Source organism: Bubalus kerabau, chromosome 20, assembly GCF_029407905.1.
Source record: "Bubalus kerabau isolate K-KA32 ecotype Philippines breed swamp buffalo chromosome 20, PCC_UOA_SB_1v2, whole genome shotgun sequence".
Classification (NCBI taxonomy): domain Eukaryota; kingdom Metazoa; phylum Chordata; class Mammalia; order Artiodactyla; family Bovidae; genus Bubalus; species Bubalus kerabau.
In genome coordinates, this window is record NC_073643.1 from 49,240,408 (window position 1) to 49,264,224 (window position 23,817).

The 23,817-nt window shown below is 44.9% G+C and overlaps 1 protein-coding gene across 1 annotated transcript in view; it reads right to left on the reverse strand.

Annotated features, from left to right (window-relative positions):
• CACNA1D (calcium voltage-gated channel subunit alpha1 D) overlaps window positions 1-9,720 on the reverse strand; it is a 326,915-nt gene extending 317,195 nt beyond the window's left edge. The window contains exon 1 of the mRNA XM_055557680.1: window positions 9,565-9,720. Coding sequence (XP_055413655.1) covers window positions 9,565-9,720 — 156 coding nt within the window. The remainder of the gene's footprint in view (window positions 1-9,564) is intronic.
• Between the last annotated feature and the right edge of the window lie 14,097 nt (window positions 9,721-23,817).

Consider the following 23,817-nt stretch of genomic DNA (forward strand, 5'->3'; position numbering starts at 1 on the left):
TACCAAGGGAACATTTCATGCAAAGATGGGCACAATAAAGGACAGAAATGGGATGGACGTAACAGAAGCAGCAGAAGATATTAAGAAGAGGTGGCAAGCATACATAGACGAACTATACAAAAAAGATCTTTATAACTCAGATAACCACAATAATGTGATCACTCACCTAGAGCCAGACAAACTGGAATGTGAAGTCAAGTGGGCCGTAGGAAGCATCACTACAAACAAGGCTAGTGAAGGTGATGGAATTCCAGGTGAGCTATTTCAAGTCCTGAAAGATGATGCTGTGAAAGTGCTGCACTCAATATGCCAGCAAATTTGGAAAACTCAGCAGTGGCCACAGGTCTGGAAAAGGGCAGTTTTCATTCCAATCCCAAAGAAAAGCAATGCCAAAGAATGCTCAAACTACCGCACAATTGCGCTCATCTCACACACTAGCAAAGTAATGCTCAAAATTCTCCAAGCCAGGCTTCAACAATACATGAACTATGAACTTCCAGATGTTCAAGCTGGATTTAGAAAAGGCAGAGGAACCAGAAATCAAATTGCCAACATCCGTTGGATCATCAAAAAAGAAGAATTCCAAAAAAACATCTATTTCTGCTTTATTGACTATGCCAAAGCCTTTGACTATGTGGATCACAACAAACTGTGGAAAATTCTGAAAGAGATGGGAATACCAGACCACCTTACCTGTCTCCTAAGAAATCTGTTTGCAGGTCAAGAAGCAACAGTTAGAACTGAACATGGAACAACAGACTGGTTCCAAATCGGGAAAGGAGTATGTCAAGGCTGTATATTGTCACCCTGCTTGTTTAACTTATATGCAGAGTACATCATGAAAAATGCTGGATGAAGCACAAGCTGGAATTAAGATTGCTGGGAGAAATATCAATAATCTCAGATACGCAGATGATACCACCCTTATGGCATAAAGCAAAGAAGAACTAAAGAGCCTCTTGATGAAAGTGAAAGAGCAGAGTGAAAAAGTTGACTTAAAACTCAACATTCAGAAAACAAAGATCATGGCATCAGGTCCCATCACTTCATGGCAAATAGATGGGGAAACAATGGAAACAGTGAGAGACTTTATTTTGGGGGGCTCCAAAATCACTGTAGATGGTGACTGCAGCCATGAAATTAAGACACTTGCTCCTTGGAAGAAAAGTTATGACCAACCTAGGCAGCATATTAAAAAACAGAGACATTACTTTGCCCACAAAGGCCCATCTAGTCAAGGCTATAGCTTTTCCAGTAGTCATGTATAGATGTGAGAGCTGGACTATAAAGAAAGCTGAGTGCCGAAGAATTGGATGCTTTTGAACTGTGGTGTTAGAGAAGACTCTTGAGAGTCCCTTGGACTGCAAGGAGATCAAACCAGTCAATCCTAAAGGAAATCAGTCCTCAATATTCATTGGAAGGACTGATGCTGAAGCTGAAACTCCAATACTTTGGCCACCTGATGGGAAGAACTGACTCCTTGGAAAAGACCCTGATGCTGGGAAAGATAAGGCAGAAGGAGAAAGGGACATCAGAGGATGAGATGGTCAGATAGTATCATCAACTCGATGGACATGAGTTTGAGCAAGCTCCAACAGCTGGTGATGGACAGGGAGGCCTGGAGTGCTGCAGTCCATGGGGTCGCAAAGAGTCAGACATGACTGAGTGACTGAACTGAACTGACGCTACTCATCATGCCTGAATCCTTTTCCTCCCTAGGAAAAGAATTTTAGAAGACAGGAATAAGTTCATACTCTGATCTACCTGGGGATAACACTGAATACTTTGAATACAATATGGATGAGTACTTTGAATACAAGATCACTTGAAGGGCCTGTTCTCATTTGTAACACCAGGTTTCTTACTTCCACTTCCCAGAAAAGCTAAGTAACAGCTGAGTTAGAGGCAAAATCGAGATCTGAGTTCAGCATCTATCCTGTGGCTGATTCTTAGGAGGAAGGAACAAATCCAAGCCCTAAATGTTCATCATGGAGACCTCACTGACTTGAGGACAGGACACAGACCAAACTGTCTGCTAACCACCTGCAAGAGACATGTCAAATTTTTTTCTCCCCAGATGAAATCTTAAGTGAAAACCTCAACCACACACATAAGGAAGGGAGGGAGGGAGAGAGTGAGAGGGCGGGGAGCTGCTCTGTGGGTGACACGGGTGGCAGGGCACAGTCCATTCTCTCAGGCCGTACCCTCCAGCTCCAGGCCCCAGAGGTATCGCTGAAGGATCTTGAACGCCTGCCTCAGTGTCATTTCATTGCTTCTCAAAAGATATGAAAAATCAAAGAATAAACAGCAAATTAATACATGGTTGAAATTCATGGCTCAAGTGAGTGTTTAAAACCATTTCCATTTTCCTTGGCTGAAAAGGCCAGATATCCACAGGCTATGTGAAAAAGAAAACAAAGGCAATGATCCAAGTAATTCAGCCTGAAAACTTACTGTGCTCCAACCAGAGAAACCTGGGTCCTGTTAAAGGCTGAACAAGAAATTAATTAAAATGAACCCAAAAACAGAGGCTTCAAATGCCAGACAGACAGGTGCTCTGACTGGGTCACATCCCTGCTCCATAATCTTGTCCCCAGAGCCCTGTTCCTAATAACTAACTTAAAAGTACAGCAGCTGAGCCTAAGATGCTTCAACCTGTTTTTAAGACTGTCGTGCAAATCTTTTGTAAACTGCATTTCTAGTGCTAAACTGGTGCATACGTTTATCTCGTAGTTTTGTGTGTTGGCACGGTAGTCATTAAGCTTGTCTTTGAAAAGAACGGTTTGCCACCTCTGGAGGAGAGAGCAGAGAAGTTCCACTATGAAGTGAGATATCCTGTGTTTATGGCCTGGAAGGCCTTCCACAATGCCCTGCTTACCCCTCACTGCTCTGGGAACGCTACCCAGCATGTTGTCAGGTTTTGTACACCTACTGCCCAATTTAGCAAAAAGTAGCCCTTACTCTCTTGATCCAAACATGAAAATTCTCCAGCTCTCATAAAGTTCAAAGTCAAAATGCACAACTCTCCCTGCAAACAGGAAAAAAAAAAAGATTCCATTTCTCCTGGTCGCTATTCCCAAATTAGAAGTGACAAAGTTTCGGCACCACCTGGAGAAGGGACCTCGTACCTCAGAAACCCATTCAAAGGGTAGTTTTCCTGAAAAAGGCAAAGTCCACAGATATTCCCCATCTGAACACACTGTGCCAGTCCCCAAGTGGTGACAGATGACGCTGGCCTTGCCCTCAAGGCTCTCAAAGTCCAGTGAACAAGGCTGACCTCAAAAACAACAAGTCTCTGTTTCCCAACGCTTTCTTTAAAGTCAAGGACAGACCTCCCTGCAGAAAATAGATCCTGGAGATAGGCTGCAGAGAAGGAATGAGAACCCTGGGTGATCCTGCCTTAATTGAAAGGTTTCTTAATATACTTTCAAATGACGCAAGCAGCAGAGGAGGACTTAAAGGCAAGACCAGTGCCTCACATGGGTTAAATTAATTCATGTCTCACCCTGGGCAACCTCTCCATGAAGTCACTGTGTTTGTCCTTTATGTAAATGAAGAAAAAAAACTGGCATGTGGGATGTGCACAAGGCCAGTTGCCACAGGACCCAGATTCTCATTGGTTTTGCCACCACTAACTTGCTATGACCTGGATCAATCCCTTCTTCTCTCTGATATCCTCTAAGGCTCCTCTCTGCTCTAATGCTCCAACTTGGTACAACCACGATGTCTTCAGTCCTTTCACATAAAGCACTTCCTGTGAGAGACTTTGCGCAGCCCCGGTGACCTTGGAGTCAGCGTTCTGAACAGCCCTCGGGATTACAGGCACTAAAATAAAGGTGACTCCCACCAGGGCGCTGGGCTTCCCTGGTGGCTCAGCAGTTAAGAATCTGCCTGCAATGCAGGAGCAGCAAGTTCAATCCCTGGGTCGGGAAGAACCACTGGAGGAAGGCATGGCAACCCACTCTAGTATTCTTGCCTGGAGAATCCTATGGACAGAAGAGCCTGGCAGGCTACAGTTCATAGTGTCACCAGGAGTCAAACACAACTGAACCAACTTAGTAGCAGAGCACTACACAGGACAAGGCCTCCATCTGCCATGGCACTGACTTGGGACCCCACATTTCTGACTCCTCCCATCTCCCTCCTCATATCCCTTTGGAATCTTGCAAATCCCTGGAACTGACTGCCTCTAAAGCAGCGGCCCCCAAGCTTTTTGACACCAGAAATCAGTTTCATGGAAGAGTTTATCCATAGACAGTGTGAGGGGATGATTTAAGTGAATTACACTTATTGTGCACTTTATTTTTATTATTATTACATCAGCTCCATCTCAGATCATCAGGCATTAGATCTCAAAGGCTGAAGACCCCTGTTCTAAAGGGAAAAATGAAAGCGTTAGTCGCTTAGTCATGTCCAACTCTTTGCAACCCCATGGACTATAGCCCACAAGGCTCCTCTGTCCATGGAATTCTCCAAGCAAAAATACTGGAGTGGGTAGCCATTCCCTTCTCCAGGGAATCTTCCCAACCCAGGGATCGAACTCAGGTCTCCTGCATTGTAGGTAGATTCTTAACCATCTGAGCCACCAAGGAAGCACCACTCAAAAGGCTACTTCCCAATGCAGCCAAAAGAACTAAACTCCAAAAATGTTCAACTTCTTCCTCTTATCCACCAAGCAGACCAACACATTCATTCATTCACTTTCAGGAGTTAGCCTTTCCAAGAAAGAATGCACTTCTCTCCAAGCATCTTCCAGCTCAATTTCTGAAAGACATCCACCAGCTGAAGTGAGGAAAGACACTGGTCTCTCTACTAGCAACCAAGTCCAGAAGCCACAGAAAAGCAGTGTCTCTCCCAGTAGGACCCACAGACCATCTGATCTGAGGAGGAGGCTTGACAAGAAGCCCAGAGGCAGCTACACACATAGGAAGTCTGAGCGGTGGAGCAGGTACACACAGAAGACAGACCAAGCCTGCGGGTCCAGAGAAGCAGCCCGGGTCGGAGGTGAGGGTGGAAGCCAGTGCACAAGGCACAGACGCCTCCAGGCGAGCGCCATCCACCACCCCTGCTGCAGCGATGGCAACGTGTCCTACGTGTGCTGCCCCACGTGGCGGCCCTATCTGGACACTGAACAATGCACATGAGGACTGTGCGACTAAGAAGATAAATTTTAAATGTGAGTTAATTTTAACTTAAGGTCTCACAGCTACAGGTGACTAGTGACAATGACCCCTGACAGCCCTGATCCACGCTAGTCTCTCATAGACGGCACCCTCCCAAAGAAAGGACCAAACGTGACAGGACCCTTCTATACTACAAAACAAATGACCCTTGGGGAGAGGCCAGTCCATCCACAACGAGAGCTGAGTTTAGAGTCTGTGCGCCTCCAGGAAGATGAGAACAGTTCAGTGCTACCAACTCTTTCCCTACACACCTAAACTTATCACCTTCAGAAACAGTGAGGATGAAACTGAGGCTTCCCAGAGGTTAAGCTCCAGTCCTGACTTTATTAGCCCGTGATCTTGAGGAAGGCATCTCCTCTGTGGACCAAAAGGCATGTCACCACTAGGACAAGAGATTCAGAACAGGCCACCACAAAGGCCCCATCCAGCCGTAAGATTCTAGAAATGCACATGCCTCTCAGTCAAAATGTAAAACTTTTGTGAAGGACACCATCAAGCAAATGAAGAGACAACCCACAGAAGGAGAGAAAATGTTTGCAAAGCATGGATCTGATAAGGAACTGGTATCTAGAATATATAAAAAAAATCTTGTAACTCAGTAATTTAAAAAAACTCAATTTTTTAAGTAGGCAAAAATCTGAATATGCATGTCTCTAAAGAATACATACAAATGACTAATAAGCACAAGGAAAGACGCTCAACATTACAGTCATAAGAATTACAAATCTATAATGAGATACTACTTCACATCCTAAAGATGCTAGAACCCAGCAGATATACATTAACAGGTGTCAGGAAAGATGTGCAGAAACTGGAATCTTGATACAATGCTAGTGGGAATGTAAATGGTGCAGCTGCTTTGGGTAACAGTTGGACAGTTCCTCAAAATGTTAAAGTTACCATATCACCATATGTCCCAGCAAATTCTACTCCTAGGTATGTATACTCAAGAGAATTGAGAATTTAAGTTCATACAAGAACTTGTACATGAATGTTCAAAGCAGTATTCATAATATCACAATGCAAAAAATGGAAACAACCCAAATGTCCACCAGTTGAGGAAAGGACACAGAAAATGTGACATATCTATACAATGGAATACTATTCAGCCACAAAAGAAATTAAGTACAGATGCAGGCTACGACATGAGTGAATCTTGAAAAGAGTATACTAAATGAAAGAAGCCAGACTTGATAGAACACATATTATATAATTTAGTTTATATAAAACATCCAAAATAGGAAACTCCATAGAGACAGAAAGCAGATTAGTGGTTCCCTAGGGCTGGGGAAGGGAGGGAAAGCTGGAGGAAAACAGGGAATGATGGCTAACGTGTATGGGGTTTCTTTTCAGGTGACGAAAATAAGATTGATCTTGATGACGGTTACATGACTCTGAATATAATAAAACCACTGAATTGTATAATTTAAAATGGCGAATTGTACAGTATGTAAATTATATCTCAATAAGGCTGTTTTAAAAAAAATGTGCGTGCCTTCATCCCATCTACTTAGTGGAGACCAATTAATTGCTATTTATTTCCCCAGGTCCCAACAAGTGCCGGTGGTGACCTTCTGAACCTGCACAGAACACGACTTAAGTTGAAGACTCCACACTTATAAACAAGAGGCTATTTTTAAAGCAGCCTGTATCGTCTCGCACACTTCACACACAGCAAGGGTGGAGCTCTTTCTGCTGTCGCTAAGATGAAAAAGTCTAACCTAACAAGGATCAAAAGTGCATTTTTTTTTAAAGGCAAGGAAAGAAAAACTGCAGAAACTCACATATTCTAAGTCAAGCCCAAGGAGCCCTCCTGGGAACTGAAGGAATTCTACTTGTGAAAATTACCAACACGACAGCTATGAATGATACAGTTCTCAAGACCCCCAAGTCCTAGTGGCGGTGAGGCAGGTATCCCCACTTCTGAGAAGCCCACATCTGAGTCCCCTGATTCCGGGGTTACATGAACGTCTGTCGTGCCAGGGACAAGGAAGGCCTTTAAAAGCCAGGCTATAGCTGGGAGTGAAATACTTCATCTGACGGTGTTCCTGGGGCCAGTGGGTAAAGAGGAAAATCTAGGGGGATGGATTCTTGGCACCAGATGGGACTGTAGACTTAGGGAAGTGTGACTGCAAAGTAGGAAGGCTGTTCTGTTTAATCAACACACCAGAATCACATAAACAAGTGTTGTTCCCTTCAAAGGAGGAAGCTTGGGAAGCGGGCGGTGTGGTGCTGGGAATACCGCCACCCCTCGGAGCAGCTCCCAGGGCGACCTTCTCCAGAGCCCAGGACACCCTCCTCTTGAGAGCTTCACAGACAAGAGAATGTGGCGCTCTTTGAAGACAGATTTGATTTTCTCAGAAATACCCAGAATCTCTTTAGGAAAAGGCTAGTGAATAAGGTCAGTGATCAACCTGGTTCACCCCTATTTTTGCCAGAAACAAAAGCAAAATGAAAAGTAGAAATTGGCTTTGAAAGCGATTCTGAATACAAGCATTCCTGCATCACTGGGACAAGGGCTCAGCCTCAGAAGAACTGCTTTGAAGAGAGCCCTGTGTTTTGGTTTTGTAGGTTTTGCTGTTTTCATTAAACAATCGCATTCTCTCCCAAAGGGAATATCTCCCTCTCTCCCATCCCTCCTGTCTCTCTCCCTCTCCCCTATCTCCATCTCTGCCTCTCTGTCCTGCTGTGGGTCCCCTCCATTGCTCTGTCCCTCTACCCAAAGTTCTATTCCCAGCTTGCAAAGAGACACCATCGGGCCACATTAAGAAAGCAGTCAGAGCGATAAGGCAACCTCAGAGCAGCTGATACAGACACAGTGATGCTTCACTAACTGGTCCACTATTTACAAACACCCCGTGCCAGGAGCCGAGGAGGCGGCAAACAAGGGCAGGCTGGGTCCCTGCCCACAACAAGTTCACATTCTTGTTGGAAATAAGAAAACAGGGTAGCCAAACACACACAAGTATATGGCTCAGGGAACAGGCTGCGCCCACCAGGGGCGACTCTCTGAAGCTCCCAGGGAAAAGCGCCCAACTTCAGCTCACAAACCACCGGGATGGAAAAGAGTCAAGACCCACCGTCAGGACCTCCAGCCTCAATGGTTGCCCAGCTGGCATCCAGGAGCAGCGACAAGGCCTTCCCTGACCCCAAGCCTCATAACGCAAAGAAAAGGGAAGGGGCACGCTCACCAACCTCCACCAACTGGGCTACACTGAGGAAAACAGAAACAAAAATCCCAGGGCCCCTGTTCTGCACCTTAGTACTTGCTTCCTTTCCTCTTCTGAGTAACATTTAAATCCAGACAGAGCCAGGGTCTCCCACCTGGGCCGAGCAGGAACAAGACACAGCTAGTCACGTGGACTCACAAGTTCCCGTGGAAGCATGCGGGCAAGTACGCAGCCAAGACTCGCGAGAGGCTGAGCTCTGCCTTGTTCTGCGTTGCCTCACCAATAACTCTGTAGGGCGGGGGAGGGGGTGGCGTCAGGCTTTCCATCTGTGGGAACCAGATCCTGATCACCTAACTCAGCCCCTTTCTTTCCCTGGTGTCCCGAGGGCAAAGCAACAGCCCTGACCACTGTCTAAGCGAAGATGGGGTGCAGTCCAGGTCCACGGCCTCCTATAACGGGCGGGTAGCTTCCTGTTGATAGGACACCAGGCTCCTCCAGCACCCTGTCTGTCTGCTACGTCTCAGGCTCTTCAGGGAACAGAAGGAATGGGTCTGTCCGCTGAAAACATCTTCTGTAAAATGACTTTGAAAGCAAATCCCTGACCCAGTGAACCGTCCGGGAAACCTGGCACGGCTGGAGGGCTCCCACCCTCACCCGATGCCCATTCTCTTGCTCCCTCACGGGCAGGAGCCAGTGGTCCGTCTTCCCGAACCCAGGTTCCTCACCTGGAAAGCGGAGGACAGCAACCCCTACCTCCCAGGACTGCGGGAGGCTCACGGATGCAGCCACGCTGGCAACAGTGAGCCCACGACTCCATGTCACCCAGGAGTCAGGGCTCTGCTCACCCTGCCAGCCGCCAAGGAAGAGCAGCAGCGTGACCACAGCCCTGACTGCTCACTCCTACCACCGACCCATGCACAAGAGCCCCCACACCTTCCCTTCACGAGTAACGCTTTTCACGGAATGAAAATGCAATAAAATCGACGCAATGCCCAAACTTAAAACTCCTCCAAGTCCCATTTTAATTGGGTTCACAAGGCGCCTCAGGAGATGGTCAGAGAGCAACCCTGACTCTCTCCAGCCACAGCCCCACCCGACCTGGCAAGGCCTCTGGGCGGCGGGAATGCTTCCTCTGGAAGGAGTTTCTGGGCCAGTGCCCGAACCCAGGCCTGAACCAAAACCAGGGCCGGGAAGCCCGCGCAGAGACCCACCTGGAGGTCCCGGCGTCGCGCTGCCCACCGTTTAGACGCCAGCAGCCTATGAGGCCCGGCTCGCCTGCACCGCCTGCTGCTGGAGTGCGGGCTGCAGAGGCAGAAAGCCCGGATGCAGACCCAAACCCTGCCAATTAGGAGGCCTCGGGGCCTCATGTGAGCAGTTTCACCACTCCCAGCCGTTTTTCCTCACCTGTGAAATGAGGCTCTCAGTAGTCTCTTCCTCTTGGCTTTATCAGATCAGATAAGTCGCTCAGTCGTGTCCGACTCTTTGCAACCCCATGAATCGCAGCACGCCAGGCCTCCCTGTCCATCACCAACTCCCGGAGTTCACTCAGACTCACGTCCATCGAGTCAGTGATGCCATCCAGCCATCTCATCCTCTGTCGTCCCCTTCTCCTCTTGCCCCCAATCCCTCCCAGCATCAGAGTCTTTTCCAATGAGTCAACTCTCCGCATGAGGTGGCCAAAGTACTGGAGTTTCAGTTTTAGCATCATTCCTTCCAAAGAAATCCCAGGGCTGATCTCCTGGCTTTATGGTGAGGATTAGAGGAGAACTAAGGAGATTCCACCGGAGAAGGCAATGGCATCCCATTCCAGTACTCTTGCCTGGAAAATCCCATGGGCGGAGGAGCCTGGTAGGCTGCAGTCCATGGGGTCGCTAGGAGTTGGACACGACTGATCAACTTCATTTTCAGTTTTCACTTTCATGCATTGGAGAAGGAAATGGCAGCCCACTCCAGTATTCCTGCCTGGAGAATCCCAGGGACAGGAGAGCCTGGTGGGCTGCCATCTCTGGGGTCGCATAGAGTCGGACACGACTGAAGTGACTTAGCAGCAGCAGCAAGGAGATTCCACATACAAAGCACACCTAGATCAGTAGATGTCAACCATGAGCTCGTAACAAAGGCAATTACCTCTGTGCCTTGTTATGGTCAAGAGGACAAAGTAGGCCAGCCACCCAGAGCCAGATGACCAAGGAGCAACAGCCCCCGCCCCTGTATTTGTCAACTGGCCCCCTGATCCCTACCTACCGTCCCACACCCACTGGCCACTGCCCTCTTTCCCTAAAATGATGAAGCCATCTTTGGCAAAATGATTCCTGTATGTTAATAGGCATGAAGCAAGTAAAAGAATAATTAATGTAGTAAAAAAGGTGAGGGAGGGATGATCAAAACTATCTTATGGAAGACAAAAAAAAAATCGAGAGAGATAAAAAAATTGAGATAGCTCAAAGTCGGCTGAATGCCCAGCTTGCTCTGAAGAGACATTCTTTTGTCATCTGATTTTCCAGATGTCACATGCGCCCCTGGCATCCTCAGACCTGCCAGTCAGATGGGAAATGCCTGATTTCAACCTGGATTCATGGCTGTAACGGAGAGGGTGGGAAGGAAACAGACCCAGAGACAGACCCCACTTGGCTCCTCTCTCACTGCAACCCTGAGCAAGTCAACTGCTGGGTCTGGAGGAGGAACACATCCATCTGAAGGTCTCTGGGGTCCTTCCCAATCCCAGCCTCACAGGGTCTGTGGTTCACAGTCAGTACCACCCAGAGTAAATCAGAACCAGCATCTAAGCTACTGTTCCCCACCCCCCATCCCCTGTCTTTAAGATTATCAGTTAGCTTATTCAGCTGACCGACCTAAAATAGCACCAAAGCTTTCTCAGCCCCAACCAAACTAGTCCCAGCTCCACAGGGCTTTCTAGAAAAAAAAGATTTCTTAAACACCTCTCTTTTACCATATTCTTGCTGGATATCACCACTTCCCCACATTCTAATTTAGAACCTTTGATGTTTAATTTCAGTCCCACCAGATAAAAATTCTGAAGAGAGCTTTAGATAGATTCCCTATTAATTTATATTTCAATAATTCAGAATTTGTGAATGCCCAAAAAGAGGCACACTTTTGCATTATCTTAAAAAAGAAAAAGTGCTAAGGGACTAATTATTGGTATAAAGGGGCATCATTTTAACCATTTACTCATTCAAGCTACTTTTGTACAATTTAAAAGGAGTCATTTAAACAGTGTTTCATTATACCCCATTGTTATCTATTTACTAAAGAACATTCAAGGATGTCTTCCCTTTTAAATAGTGGCCACTTCTTTAGTACACATTAGAGTAAAATAATAAAACCACAGCTCTTCCAAAACAAGGGTCTGGGAGTGGTTCTTTGCATTAATTCATATTATCCTTTTGTACTCAGGCTTAAACTAAGTAAAGGCAGTAAGTGAGTATGTTTAATGGACTGTATTTTACATATAACAAATGCTCCAAAAAGGACTTTATATATGATTAAATGATAGTTATTTTAAACTACTCTTTCTTTAATCTTCCCAGTTTTTATATGTAAGTAATTTATATCACCAAAAAGCAAAACTGTTACAGAATACAGAAGTGCCTCCGGTAGGCCAGTTTAATGCTGTGCCCTAACCCTTTAGGAGCTCTGAATCCAGAGACCATCTGCTTGCAGGACATTTATTTCTCGTTAACAAAAGCACAGCAAAAGCACAGCTCTCCGCACCCCAACAGTACCTTGTACAAGGACCCATGCTGTAGATTCCTGCTTGGATCTGCTTCCTAGAAAGTGCCTCTCACAATGAATGAGGCCGCTTCCCATTGTTGAGAGGATAAAACCCTGTAAGTCAGAAGTGCTCCCTTTTGCCACCACTGCTGCAAAGCCTAAAGGCCAGTTCGGTGCTCGGGTGTTTGCAAACGGTTGGCCTTGTGCAACCTGGGCAGATCTGCTTTTGGTTTGTATTCCTGGCTGCCCCATCTTTCATCAGCTTCCATTCTCTAAGCCACATCAGAGCTTTTGGAAGTAGAAAGGGGGACAAATCCTGTAATAAATACCATAATAATAGCAAGGTTCTACTGTGTGTGAAAATAGAGTAATTAATAATCAAGGAGCACGAAATAGCAGAAATATACCAGGTGAGATATTTTTCTTCCACAACTAAAAGGAATATGAAGGAAGTATTTGCCTTAGAACTCAACTGTAGCAAGCAAACACTGCAAAACTAAAGGCTCAGTTTTTGCATTAGGGACTTGCTTATCTGTCAGCTAATCCCTAGTGGCTCAGATGGTAAAGCGTCTGTCTGCAACGCAGGAGACCAAGGTTCGATCCCTGGGTTGGGAAGATCCCCTGGAGAAGGAAATGGCAGCCCACTCCAGTATTCTTGCCTGAAAAATCCCATGGATTGTGGAGCCTGGTAGGCTACTGTCCATGGGGTTGCAAAGAGTCAGACACGACTGAGCGACTTCACTTTCATTTTCACTATCTGTAAGCTATCTGAAATGAATGTTTCCTTTGAAAGAATCCTGGTCCCCCATTTCACATCAGTCAGAATGGCTGCGATCCAAAAGTCTACAAGCAATAAATGCTGGACAGGATGTGGAGAAAAGGGAACCCTCTTACACTGCTGGTGGGAATGCAATTTAGTACAGCCACTATGGAGAACAGTGTGGAGATTCCTTAAAAAACTGGAAATAGAACTGCCATACGACCCAGCAATCCCACTGCTGGGCATACACACTGAGGAAGCCAGAATTGAAAGAGACATGTGTACCCCAATGTTCATCGCAGCACTGTTTATAATAGCCAGGGCATGGAAGCAACCTAGATGTCCATTAGCAGATGAATGGATAAGAAAGCTACGGTACATATACCCAATGGAGTATTACTCAGCCATTAAAAAGAATACATTTGAATCAGTTCTAATGAGGTGGATGAAACTGGAGCCTATTGTACAGAGTGAAGTAAGCCAGAGGGAAAAACACCAATACAGTATACTAGCACATGTATGTGGAATTTAGAAAGATGGTAACGACAACCCTGTATGCAAGACAGCAAAAGAGACACAGATGTATAGAACAGTCTTTTGGACTCTGTTGGGGGGGCGGGGGATGATTTGGGAGAATGGCATTGAAACATGTATGGTATCATATGGGAAACAAATCGCCAGTCCAGGTTCGATGCAGGATACAGGAAGCTTGGGGCTGGTGCACTGGGATGACCCAGAGGGATGGTATGGGGCGGGAGGTGGGAGGGGGGTTCAAGATGGGGAATACGTGTACACCCGTGGCGGATGCATGTTGATGTATGGCAAAACCAATACAATATTGTAAAGTAAGAAAATAACAATAATAATAATAAAAAAAAAAAGAATTCTCACAAAGGAAAAAAAAAGAATCCCGGTCCCCAAGTGCATGGCACCCAAAGCAAGGGAAAGAATAAGCAGCCTTGATGCCTTTCATCTCAGTCAGTGGTTCAAAAGAGATGACGAGTCTGGTGCTCAGGGTTTCAGGACTTGCTGCTCTAACCAGATGCTCTGGGTGTCTACCAGACATCCAAGAAAGAGGCTGTACTCTCTCCAAGCCACTAAGATTTCCTTTCCCATGGCCTGAGATAAGGAACAAATGAGGTCACTCATCAAAGGCGGACTGATTTCAAGGAGCTGCGGGGGTGGGAGTGTAAATCGATAGGGGCTTAGTGGAAGCCCATGCAGCAGGAAGAATGGAATTAAAACGCACTGTTCTCCCACCCAGAGAGTTTACTTCTAAGTACTTATCCCAGAGAAATGTTTACTTGTACACATAAAGAGCACATACAAGGATGTTCAAGGCAGCATTGTTTCAAACAGCAAAACTTTAGGAACTAACCTAACTGCTCACCAGAAAGAGAATAACCAAATAAACTATGACACATACATGGAATATTTTATGGCGACTAAGGAGTTGTCAGATTTCTACACACAGATATGGAAAGATCTGTAAGACACATTAAGGAAGCAAAAATATAAGCTTTACAATGCACGCAGTCTCCTTCCACTTGTGTAAAATTTGAAAATACCCAAACTGCATAGAGACCTATTTCAAAACGCACAGATGTTAAATACATACAGACGTAGTTTAAAAAAAAAAACCATTATGAAACTGATTATTGTAATTAGAAGGAGCTGGATAGGCAAAACAATAGTCATTTTTATCTGTATTGTTTTAATAGTTTAGAAGAACATATGCGTGTATTATTTATATAAATTATTTCTATAAGTTTGAATGATGATTTACTGTAAGAACACAAAATATGAAAAACAAAGAAAGCCTTTCTCTGACCCCACGTGGTAGGTTTTCCTCATGAAAGGGCAACCTGGCACAGGAAGCCCACCACAGCACCAGCTACAAGCTACAGGCCTGGACCCCTCAGTCTGATATGCTTTGCAGAGCAGGTCTCAATAAATATTTGCTGAATAATGGTGCCTCGACTTCCTGTCTTATAAACAAGAGTCCTTACACACTACAAAAGTATCTGTGAGTATGCCGTGCTAGACCTCCCCATGGATGCAAGGAAAGGAGGCAGGGTGGGCCCCTCAGAAGATGACCACAGCTGGGAAATCATGAACCTCACAGCCAGCCTGCTCTGCATCCCCAGGCCAAGCTGACCAAAGATACCCTCTCCTTCCTTCCCAGGTGGGGTCCACCTGTTAGCTGCATCTCTCCTGAGAAGGGTGCAGCTGGCCTTCCCTCCCTCAGGACAGTCCCCCAATTCCCTCCAGCCTGACCCTCACAGTCATTCAAAAATTTCAACAGGTGATTTCTAAATGTACCCATCAACCAGTAGGGAGGAGGAAAAGAAATTAGCAGAAGTAACTGCTTTGTGGTTCTGGATAAGAAAGTCATTTTCCCCAGCCTGGACAGTGTCTGGGGCCCTGCTTAGTTAAAAATCTCCAAAAGAAGTCTTCATGCTACAAGGTGTGTGTCAGAAAAACAGCCATCTGTCTATCTACCCACCACACTCTGCCCCAGCCCTCATGCACACAGAGAGGACGGGTCCTCACTCAGACACTTCCTCTTCCAACCCCATCTTTAGCTTTTCTCACTGTGCCCTCCTCCCCACCTCCCAGGGCCAGTCTGCCTGCCCAGTCAAGCACATCACTGTCCACAAGAACCCCAGCTGCGAAAATCCCAATCTCACCTGAATTAAAAAGAGAAGACACCTTCTGGCACTTTCCTATTTCAAACACATGGCCAGAACAGGTCTTGGGGACATATCCTACAGGGCTGATGGCAGAGGGCCCCAGGACTGGGAGCATGACAGGAGGCTCAAGTCTATTCCAGAATGACCGGCCAACCCCCACTGCCACCCCACGGGGCAAGGACACCCACCAACAGTGCTTTCTGTGGCTCAGCATCCAAGCAAGCAGTAACATTCTGCTCAGGCACCAGCATTCCAGAGCCTCTGCAATCTCTTTAGAGACTTTCCTAGGGGAGGTGCAGGTGAGGGTCTGTTCTAGAGTACCCCCCACCCCCGTACCACCACCACCACCACAACTAGGAGTTAACAAGACTAAGTGTCTCTACAGCTGGGCAAGTACTTCCATAGCAAGTCCTTCTCATGTTTTGCAGACAGTTAGGTTAGAAAAAGAAGCTACCCATGAATCTGCTACATGGGTCTTCTGTTTCTCACACAATCATTTTTAAAATATTGAACTTGAACTGAGGTTAAAGAAGGAATGCATCTCCCAGGGAGGGACCCCAAAGACCCTCCCTGAAGTGGGCTTATAAGATGCACGTTTCAGGTGGTGTGTAAGGGGGAGCTGCTGGAGGCCAGTCAGACTGTGCCTGCGGGACAGGGGTGCTGGGGTGCAGGGTGGGATCCCGAGTCCCTCTTTTAAGCCCCCTTTCCAGCTGTATCTGATAACAGTTTCTACCCTTTGGACTTTTCAGTTAGCTCAGTTAATAAATTACAAACACACACGTAATTTCTTTTTTCCCCAACTAAGCCAATTTGTGTTTCTGCAACTGGTAATCCAACAAGTTCTGGCCAATACACCAATATATCCTCACTCCAAAATAGGCTCATTTTTTTAAATACATTTTGTTTTTTTAAGTGTCATTTGGTGTGGACCATTTTTAAAGTCTTTAGTGAATTTGTTACAATAGTCCCTCCATTTTATGTTTCGGTCTTTTTTGGCCACAAGGCATGGGGGTTCTTAAGTTTCCTGACCAGGGATCAAACCTGCGGCGTCTGCATTAAGGCAAAGTCTTAACCACTGGACTACCAGGGAAGTCTCTAAGATAGGCTCATTTTTAAAGGGTCTAAGCAGGAAAGTTCCAGTGTTTGAGGTGTGTCTATAAAACAATGAGATTCGCTTTTTAACAATCCTTAAAGGATCCTTTGGGAATTCTTCTTAAGAAACTTTAATAGAAGTAAATCTGAATCCTTTAAGACTTGGATTTGATTTCCAAAAAACTGCCTATACTCAAAATCTGTTCAATAAAAGGTCAATCTGGGTAACTTGTTTTCTGTCAACATGAGGTAAGATGACAAAAGAGATGCTATAACTTGTACAAGACATAAATGGATTCACCATTAAGATCAGGAAACCAAATCTGGATTAAATGTTACTACACAAGTCCATCCAGTCTGGTCATTTTGCTGCCCTCCCTCCACCAACCTTCAAACGAAATGTCTCACAAACACACATACACACACAAGTGCAACCACTCACACGTGGTTCACACACAATGCTGAGCACAGAAGCCGGCTTATGACGCAGGGATTCAAAAAGTATTAAGCACGTGTCTTACTTCTCTCCTGCTTCAAATACAAAGAGCTAAATTTGCCAAGAAATATACAACCCTGAAATTTAAGGCAAACTCTGACAGGTATTTCCTGAGATTGTCATTAATACTGGACAATGAAAGTCAGCCTCTCAGGCAAACATTAATCATTAGCCAATTGTTGAAAATTAACTACTAATCTATAAAGGACATGCCATGGAGCCCTGCAAGTCTTTCATTTACGGACCTACTCATTTCACATGCATTTCCTCATGTGCCTACTGTGCCCCTATGCAGAGTGAAGCTCACAACACCACAGAGATCAACCAGACTCCAGCCTCAGCATGTGCTACATTCGTCCAAAGTCAGTTAGCTCATCATCCAACGAGCCAGGCTGTCAGAGCCCAGAGACCATATACAGAACTGCACTCCACACACCAAGCAACATCCCACAGTAGTTATAGAATAAGGTGAAATGGGGTGAATGTCTGCAAAGAGGAAAGCAAGTACTATTTACACAGGCTGGTGGGGTAGACGGTGGGGACAAGGACCAGAGAAGGCTGCAGTGAGGGCAACACAGGAGCAATCCTTAAAAAAAAAAAAAAAAAAAACAGAATCTAAAGGCACGCAGAAATACACACAGTTCAAACAGAAAGACACAGAGACGAGGTACGGAACTAAAAGCCACCTTCTAGGCAGAGCCCAGGGAGCCAAGTGATGACACTGTGTTTCAGGTATTTCAGTTCAATTCACACCATTCACTATGTGAGATGCTAAACCCTGGAGCATGCAGAGCCAATGAACTTGCTTTTTAAACCCAGGAAACACAGTGTGGGGATCTCAGCCATGGAGGACAGAATGCAATCAAAGTAGGCTGTCCCCCAGCCCTCCCGGCCCTCGTAAAGCATCTGATCTCACTGACAAGAACCCCCAGGCGGCACTGCTTCCCAGGGAGGCTCCCAGCACCCTGCTACTACTGGCCCTGGAGCCGGAGCACAAAACCTACAGGAATGCTCAGTAGGGAAACCCAGGTCCAACAGCACCGTCAGCCACTGGGACATAAGAAGCAGGGTCAGAAGACCCTCAGCTCTTCAGGAGTAAACACTTGGAACTTGCCACCCACCCCCAACCAAGGATTTCAGAGGCGTCCACGGAGAGGCCTGCCACCTGAGGAAATCCTGAGTTCAGAGGAAAGACTGAAGGGTGAGGAGCTTCTCCTGAGAGTGGTCATTCAGTGGTCCTCAACAACCCACATTTATGAACATCATGTACACACCGCCGGGCTCCGTGCTGGTGGGGTTCCAAAAGGATTCACTGTGAATTGTATTCTGAAGAGGCTTGATAAGATAAAGATAAGAGGTGCACATAAATAACTAAAATATAGACTGTTTCATATGCGAAGTGCCAGGAGAGCAGTTCAGATAACAGCGTTACTTCTAATCAGGTTCAGAAAAGGCTTCACAGAAGAGACGTCCTTTTGAAATTCTTCCTAAGGACAGTGATGACGATGAAGGGGTGGGAGGAGGGAAGAGGTGTTTCAGATGGAGAAAAGGCCAGGAGGTGGACCAGAGTAGGGAGGGGTGTTTAGGAAAGGCTGGTGGGTGAATAGAATGGGGTGGGGTGGGGGGCATGAAGGAGAGGCACAGAGAGTCAACCAGAAAAGATCAGGAAGACCAAGGAGGACTTGGACTTCCTTCGGAGAGCAGGTGGCTCCTGAAGCCTCAGGGTCACGCCACCCGACCACAAAGTGAATGGAGAGGAAGGGGAAGACGCGGGGGGCTTTTACCTGGTAAAAGGACAGGGTGGCAGAGGCCATGCCCCCCCACCCGACTCCATGGCTGCAGACATTGAGGAAGCTGGGTGCCCCCTCTTTGGAAGGTTCTAATTTGAGGCTGTTTAGCACTATAGAGCCTGGGGGTGGGGGTGGAAGTTCCAGGTACAGGATGCCCAGACTGAGGCTTCAGTCAGTTGCTTATGAGAAACTGAAGTTTGGAAAGCCAAATAAAGCATTTTCCACCACAGTGAAGTACAGGAATTGTGATCGTCCCCACTCTGACACTCCATAAAGAAGTGTTCTCCACAGCCCCTGCCCCGTGCTAACAAGAAAATTAAATGAATGATATATGCTTTCAATAAGTGGAACTGAAGAACCCCTGCGACTGACTGATCTAGGAGGGAGATGGCTGTGGGAACTGAGTTGCACCGTTTCCATGGCTGCAGCCTCCATGGGTCCCTGCAAGTCCACAAAGGAAAGCTGCACAGAAACTTGAGACTGTTTATATATATATATATATATTTTTTTTTTTTATAAAAACTACCCCTGGGAAAACTTGCTGCCCCCAAGGTAATCTCAAATGCCCAAAGCTGGCTCAGTGACGTGCAACCCAGGCCAAACCCACACTGGACCAAGGGTAATGGCCACATTTCTTAGGCAACGAAAGTAATAATTTCACGACAAACTACCTGCAACAGGCAGAAACATCTTCCACAAAACTGGCCCTGAAATGTACTCTGTGTGCTCAACATCCACATTCCCAACAGAGCCTGCAGGCAAAGGAAACCACCAGCTCCCTGACACATACAGCTTTGCAATCCGTATGGGTCTCTGCCCTTTGTTTTGCCATTCACATTCATTGAAAGGTATTTACTACAGATGAAAAATAAGCTTCGTTCAGCTGCCTCTAAACCAATCCCAAAAATAGAGCAATCACTTTGGTACAAATGGGGTCAAATGTATTAAAAAAAAAAAAAAAAAAAAAACTTGCTCCCTGGAAGGAAGACTGACATGGCATGGGACCTTGATGAGAGTCAGGGGGAAATCCACAGAGTTTTCCCTTCCCACAGTGGGACAAGAGATATTTAAAGAGTTAGGCAGAGATTAAACTCATCCGGCCATGTGACCAGCCAAGTAAACGAAGACACAAACTAGAATGCTCTAAGCCTTAGACTATTAAGAGGTCAAAGAAATAAATGTTGGTTTTTTAAAAAGGCTTGCCAAACTAACACCCTGCCCTCTCCCACCCACAAAGACCACTGTTTAAGAACTGTCAAGAAAAGATCCACTGGGGAGGGAATGCAGGGGTTAGGAAGAGAGATTTATTCATTTCCTATAGTTTATTTATTTCCTATATTTATTCCCTCAGTTATTAGCTGAGAAATCCAAATGGTCTGTCACTTCTTATATTACTGCCCTAAATTTCCCTGGGGGAAAAAAAATCGGAATATCAATTGACTTATACATGCAGCTACATTAATTATTCCATTGATCTGAATTAATCTGCCTTTCTGAAAGGTATTTATTTTCTAAGTTTGTTTAATCATGTTCTCTTGAGCTACAAAAAGCAACAAACTGGGTCACCATCCACGTTGTTAAATTTGGTAACAAGGCTGACACCATCTGTGGCCTAGACTGATGATCTAGCCCCACTAATAGGGGCTTTTCACTACTTCTGCTTCTCCTTTGAAATGACTGTCTAAAGGCACATGTCTACAACCAAATCAGAAGCTATTTAAAATAGCCAGAGTCACACAAATCATCTCTAACACAGTATAAATATATACTAACAGTCAGTCTTTATCTGTATATCCAACTCCCATTTCTAGTTGTTCTTGCAGTAGCAGTGTCCATAATTTTTTAAAATTCTCTACACAGCAGACTACAAAAGCCCAAAGGTGAAGAGACATCACACTACATATAAAATATGCTGCGCATTAGAGATGCAACATGAAATCCCGTACATAAACCATGAAGTCTAAAGTCATAAGAGCATACTGCCACCATCTCCAGACCCTGGGAGAGCTCTCCCCACCTAGTTCTACCTTTACCACACGCAGCTAAGAACATTCAGACCTATTAAAATACAGCTTCAACAGAAGAAACCAAAAACAAATGGAACCAGCTGAAAGAGGGAAAAGCAAAGCAGGAGAGAGAAATGCTGTTATCCGGGACCAGGCCCTCATTCACCTCATTTCTGCATGGGCTCCAGTCATGAAGGACTGATCCTTGCAAAGAAGATGCCACAGCACCAGAAAAATTCTAAATTCTGAATCATCAAGGCAAGATTACAGGATGTCAGAGGTAAAAACAACCCTGGCGATCTTCTCGTCCAGTCCCCTGAATTGACAGATGGGGCAACAGCAATGCAGAAAGGATCTGGGAAACGCCCCAAAATACAGCCAGTTAACAGCCCAGTGGGACAATTCCTAGTCCCATTCCAGTGCTTCTCAGTGCTTTTTTTTTTTTTTTAACTATATCAACCTTTCCCAAAGGAAGTTCCATGAAACACTGTGATGCACGCTGCCAAAAAAATGTTTAAAGAATCCATGACCAATTACTTTTAGGGACTAAGCTGAGTTAAACAAAATGAAACTGGTTTTTTAACTACAGACTTTCCTGCAGCTTTTACTGAGTTAATGTGCACGATAAATCTTTAAGAGAGCAATAAAGTATATGGAAGTATCTCAATTTATTTCACTATAGAATCATTTTATCCTGGAGCATGTCATAGGACTAACAGGAGGAACTTAGACATTCTATTATATTATTCTCAGAATTATGTTCTATGATGATTAGTTTTGTCGTGTCCTACTTCTTCAACAATAGCTGATGTACAAAATCTACATGATAACTCTCTACTTACCAGAAAAATCGACCAAAGTACCCCAAACTCCCAAATAACACTAGATAAAGAAAAAAAAAGCTAAGATTACGAGGAAGAGAATGGCAGAACCAAAAAAAAAGGCTACATGGAGAGAAAAGTTATTTTTAAATCTGCTACAAACCTCTTCCATGAAAAGTTTCACATCTATTTATACAAAATTCATGACTTTAAACACTTCATTCATTCAGTATAAATTTGAGAATACTACTCAAAAGAGAAAAAAAAAAAAACCCACTGCTGCAAAACTCTGTGAAACATCACACGCATCATTGTAAATTTCAACCACTCAGAAAGCCAGCTGCCAACTTCAGTACTGAGGTCAATGACAAGCACACATCAAGACAAGCAGCAATTCTAAGGACACTTACCAAGTTATGATTTGTTGAATTAGAATCATCTTCAGGGAATGGGATGTAAATAGCTAAGGCCACACAATTGGCAAAAATAGCCAATAATATAAATATGTCAAATGGTCTGAAAGTTTTTGTTAAGGTCTATATGCGTCATGCTAACATACACCATCTCTCTCATCACACTCTCAATCACACCATCTTGAACTGCTTTTTAAATGACAATCTTACACACAAATCCTTATTCAAATGACTGCTGTGACGACGAGGTTTCCAGCAGCAGTAATCATCAGTGGTCAACTCACAGCAGATCTTCCTATCAAATGACCTCTCCATGAGTCTGTTTCTTCTGTGGCAAGGATTACGTTACACACATCCTTCTGTTGGACATTCTATATGAAAACCTAAAAGTCCATCCAATTAGGGCACTGTGTGAACCAGGTTTCTGCTTCGTGTCGTTTTCACAGCAACAAGGGCCTTAGAAAGCTAAATTCCTGGCTGTTGTAGACACAAAGAAAAATCATCATGAGATAAATCTCTTTCACAAATCCCTGCCACCATGTGCTAGAGCCATTTTCTTGGTGGCTCTTCTTGGCCAGGTCCGCCTGGATCTCCTGTCTGGACTAGAACAGGACAAGTCACCGAGGACCTTTTCCAAACCACCTGCGACTGTCTCATAGCTATTCCAATCCTGTAACAAGCGAGTCAGGCTTTATCTCCCTCCTCTGCTTTCCTTACTAATCAGCAGTTACCACTGTTTCAGATTAGAGCTGGACTGTAGCTCTGTTTATAATGTGTTGTTATTGTGTTCAATTCATAAACAAATCAAATACAAGGCCATAAGAAATCAGCACCAGACACTTTCAGAGTTCGATTTAACATTTCTAAATCTCAGGGGTCTGTCTGGAAGAATCACTCTGTGAGCAGCCTCAACAGATACTTGCTTAAACATTCTGGTGTTATTAAGAGACACTGTCAAAACTGGCAATACAAAATTTGACATCTGCCAAAAATGACTGTTTTTCCTCTCTTGGTTTTCAGCCTTTCCAAACGCAAGGTTTCACAAGCACCAATCTAATCCCTAACTCCAGGCTTGGTTGTACAGCACTGTTTCTCCCAAACGCTCACCCACTAAAGGCAAAGCCACAGTTTCACTAAACACCTCCAAGTCCTAAAGCTGGGAGGATGTGCACAGATCTGCATTTAACTGGACTTCCTTCAGGAAAATCCAAAGATGCTGAAGGAAAAAAAGACCCTTCATGTCTCTGTTCCATTGCATTTCATGAAACCTCAACTTTCTGAAGGACTTTAACACTCACTGAAACATGGATGTGAATGATGTTATTCCCTTACTAATTTGATGGGCTTATTTTTCAAGACACTTTTCCTTCCCTCATAGTTATTCTTTTAACTCACCTAGTATTACAAAATATCTTATGTAGGGATCCAACTTTAAGGCAATCTACTTTAAAAAGACTTGAGAAACTCCTTTTCATCTTTCCTTTTGGCAATTCCTTCTAAAACTTAAAAAGTCAATTGCCCCAAAGCCATCCTATATGGAAACACACTCACTGCCTCTCCCATCTCCCACATCACCATTCTGCCTTTTAAATTTCCCGATACCTAAATGATAAACCAGCAAATCAGAGAAGTACTGATGCTATTTAGGAAAACCAAAC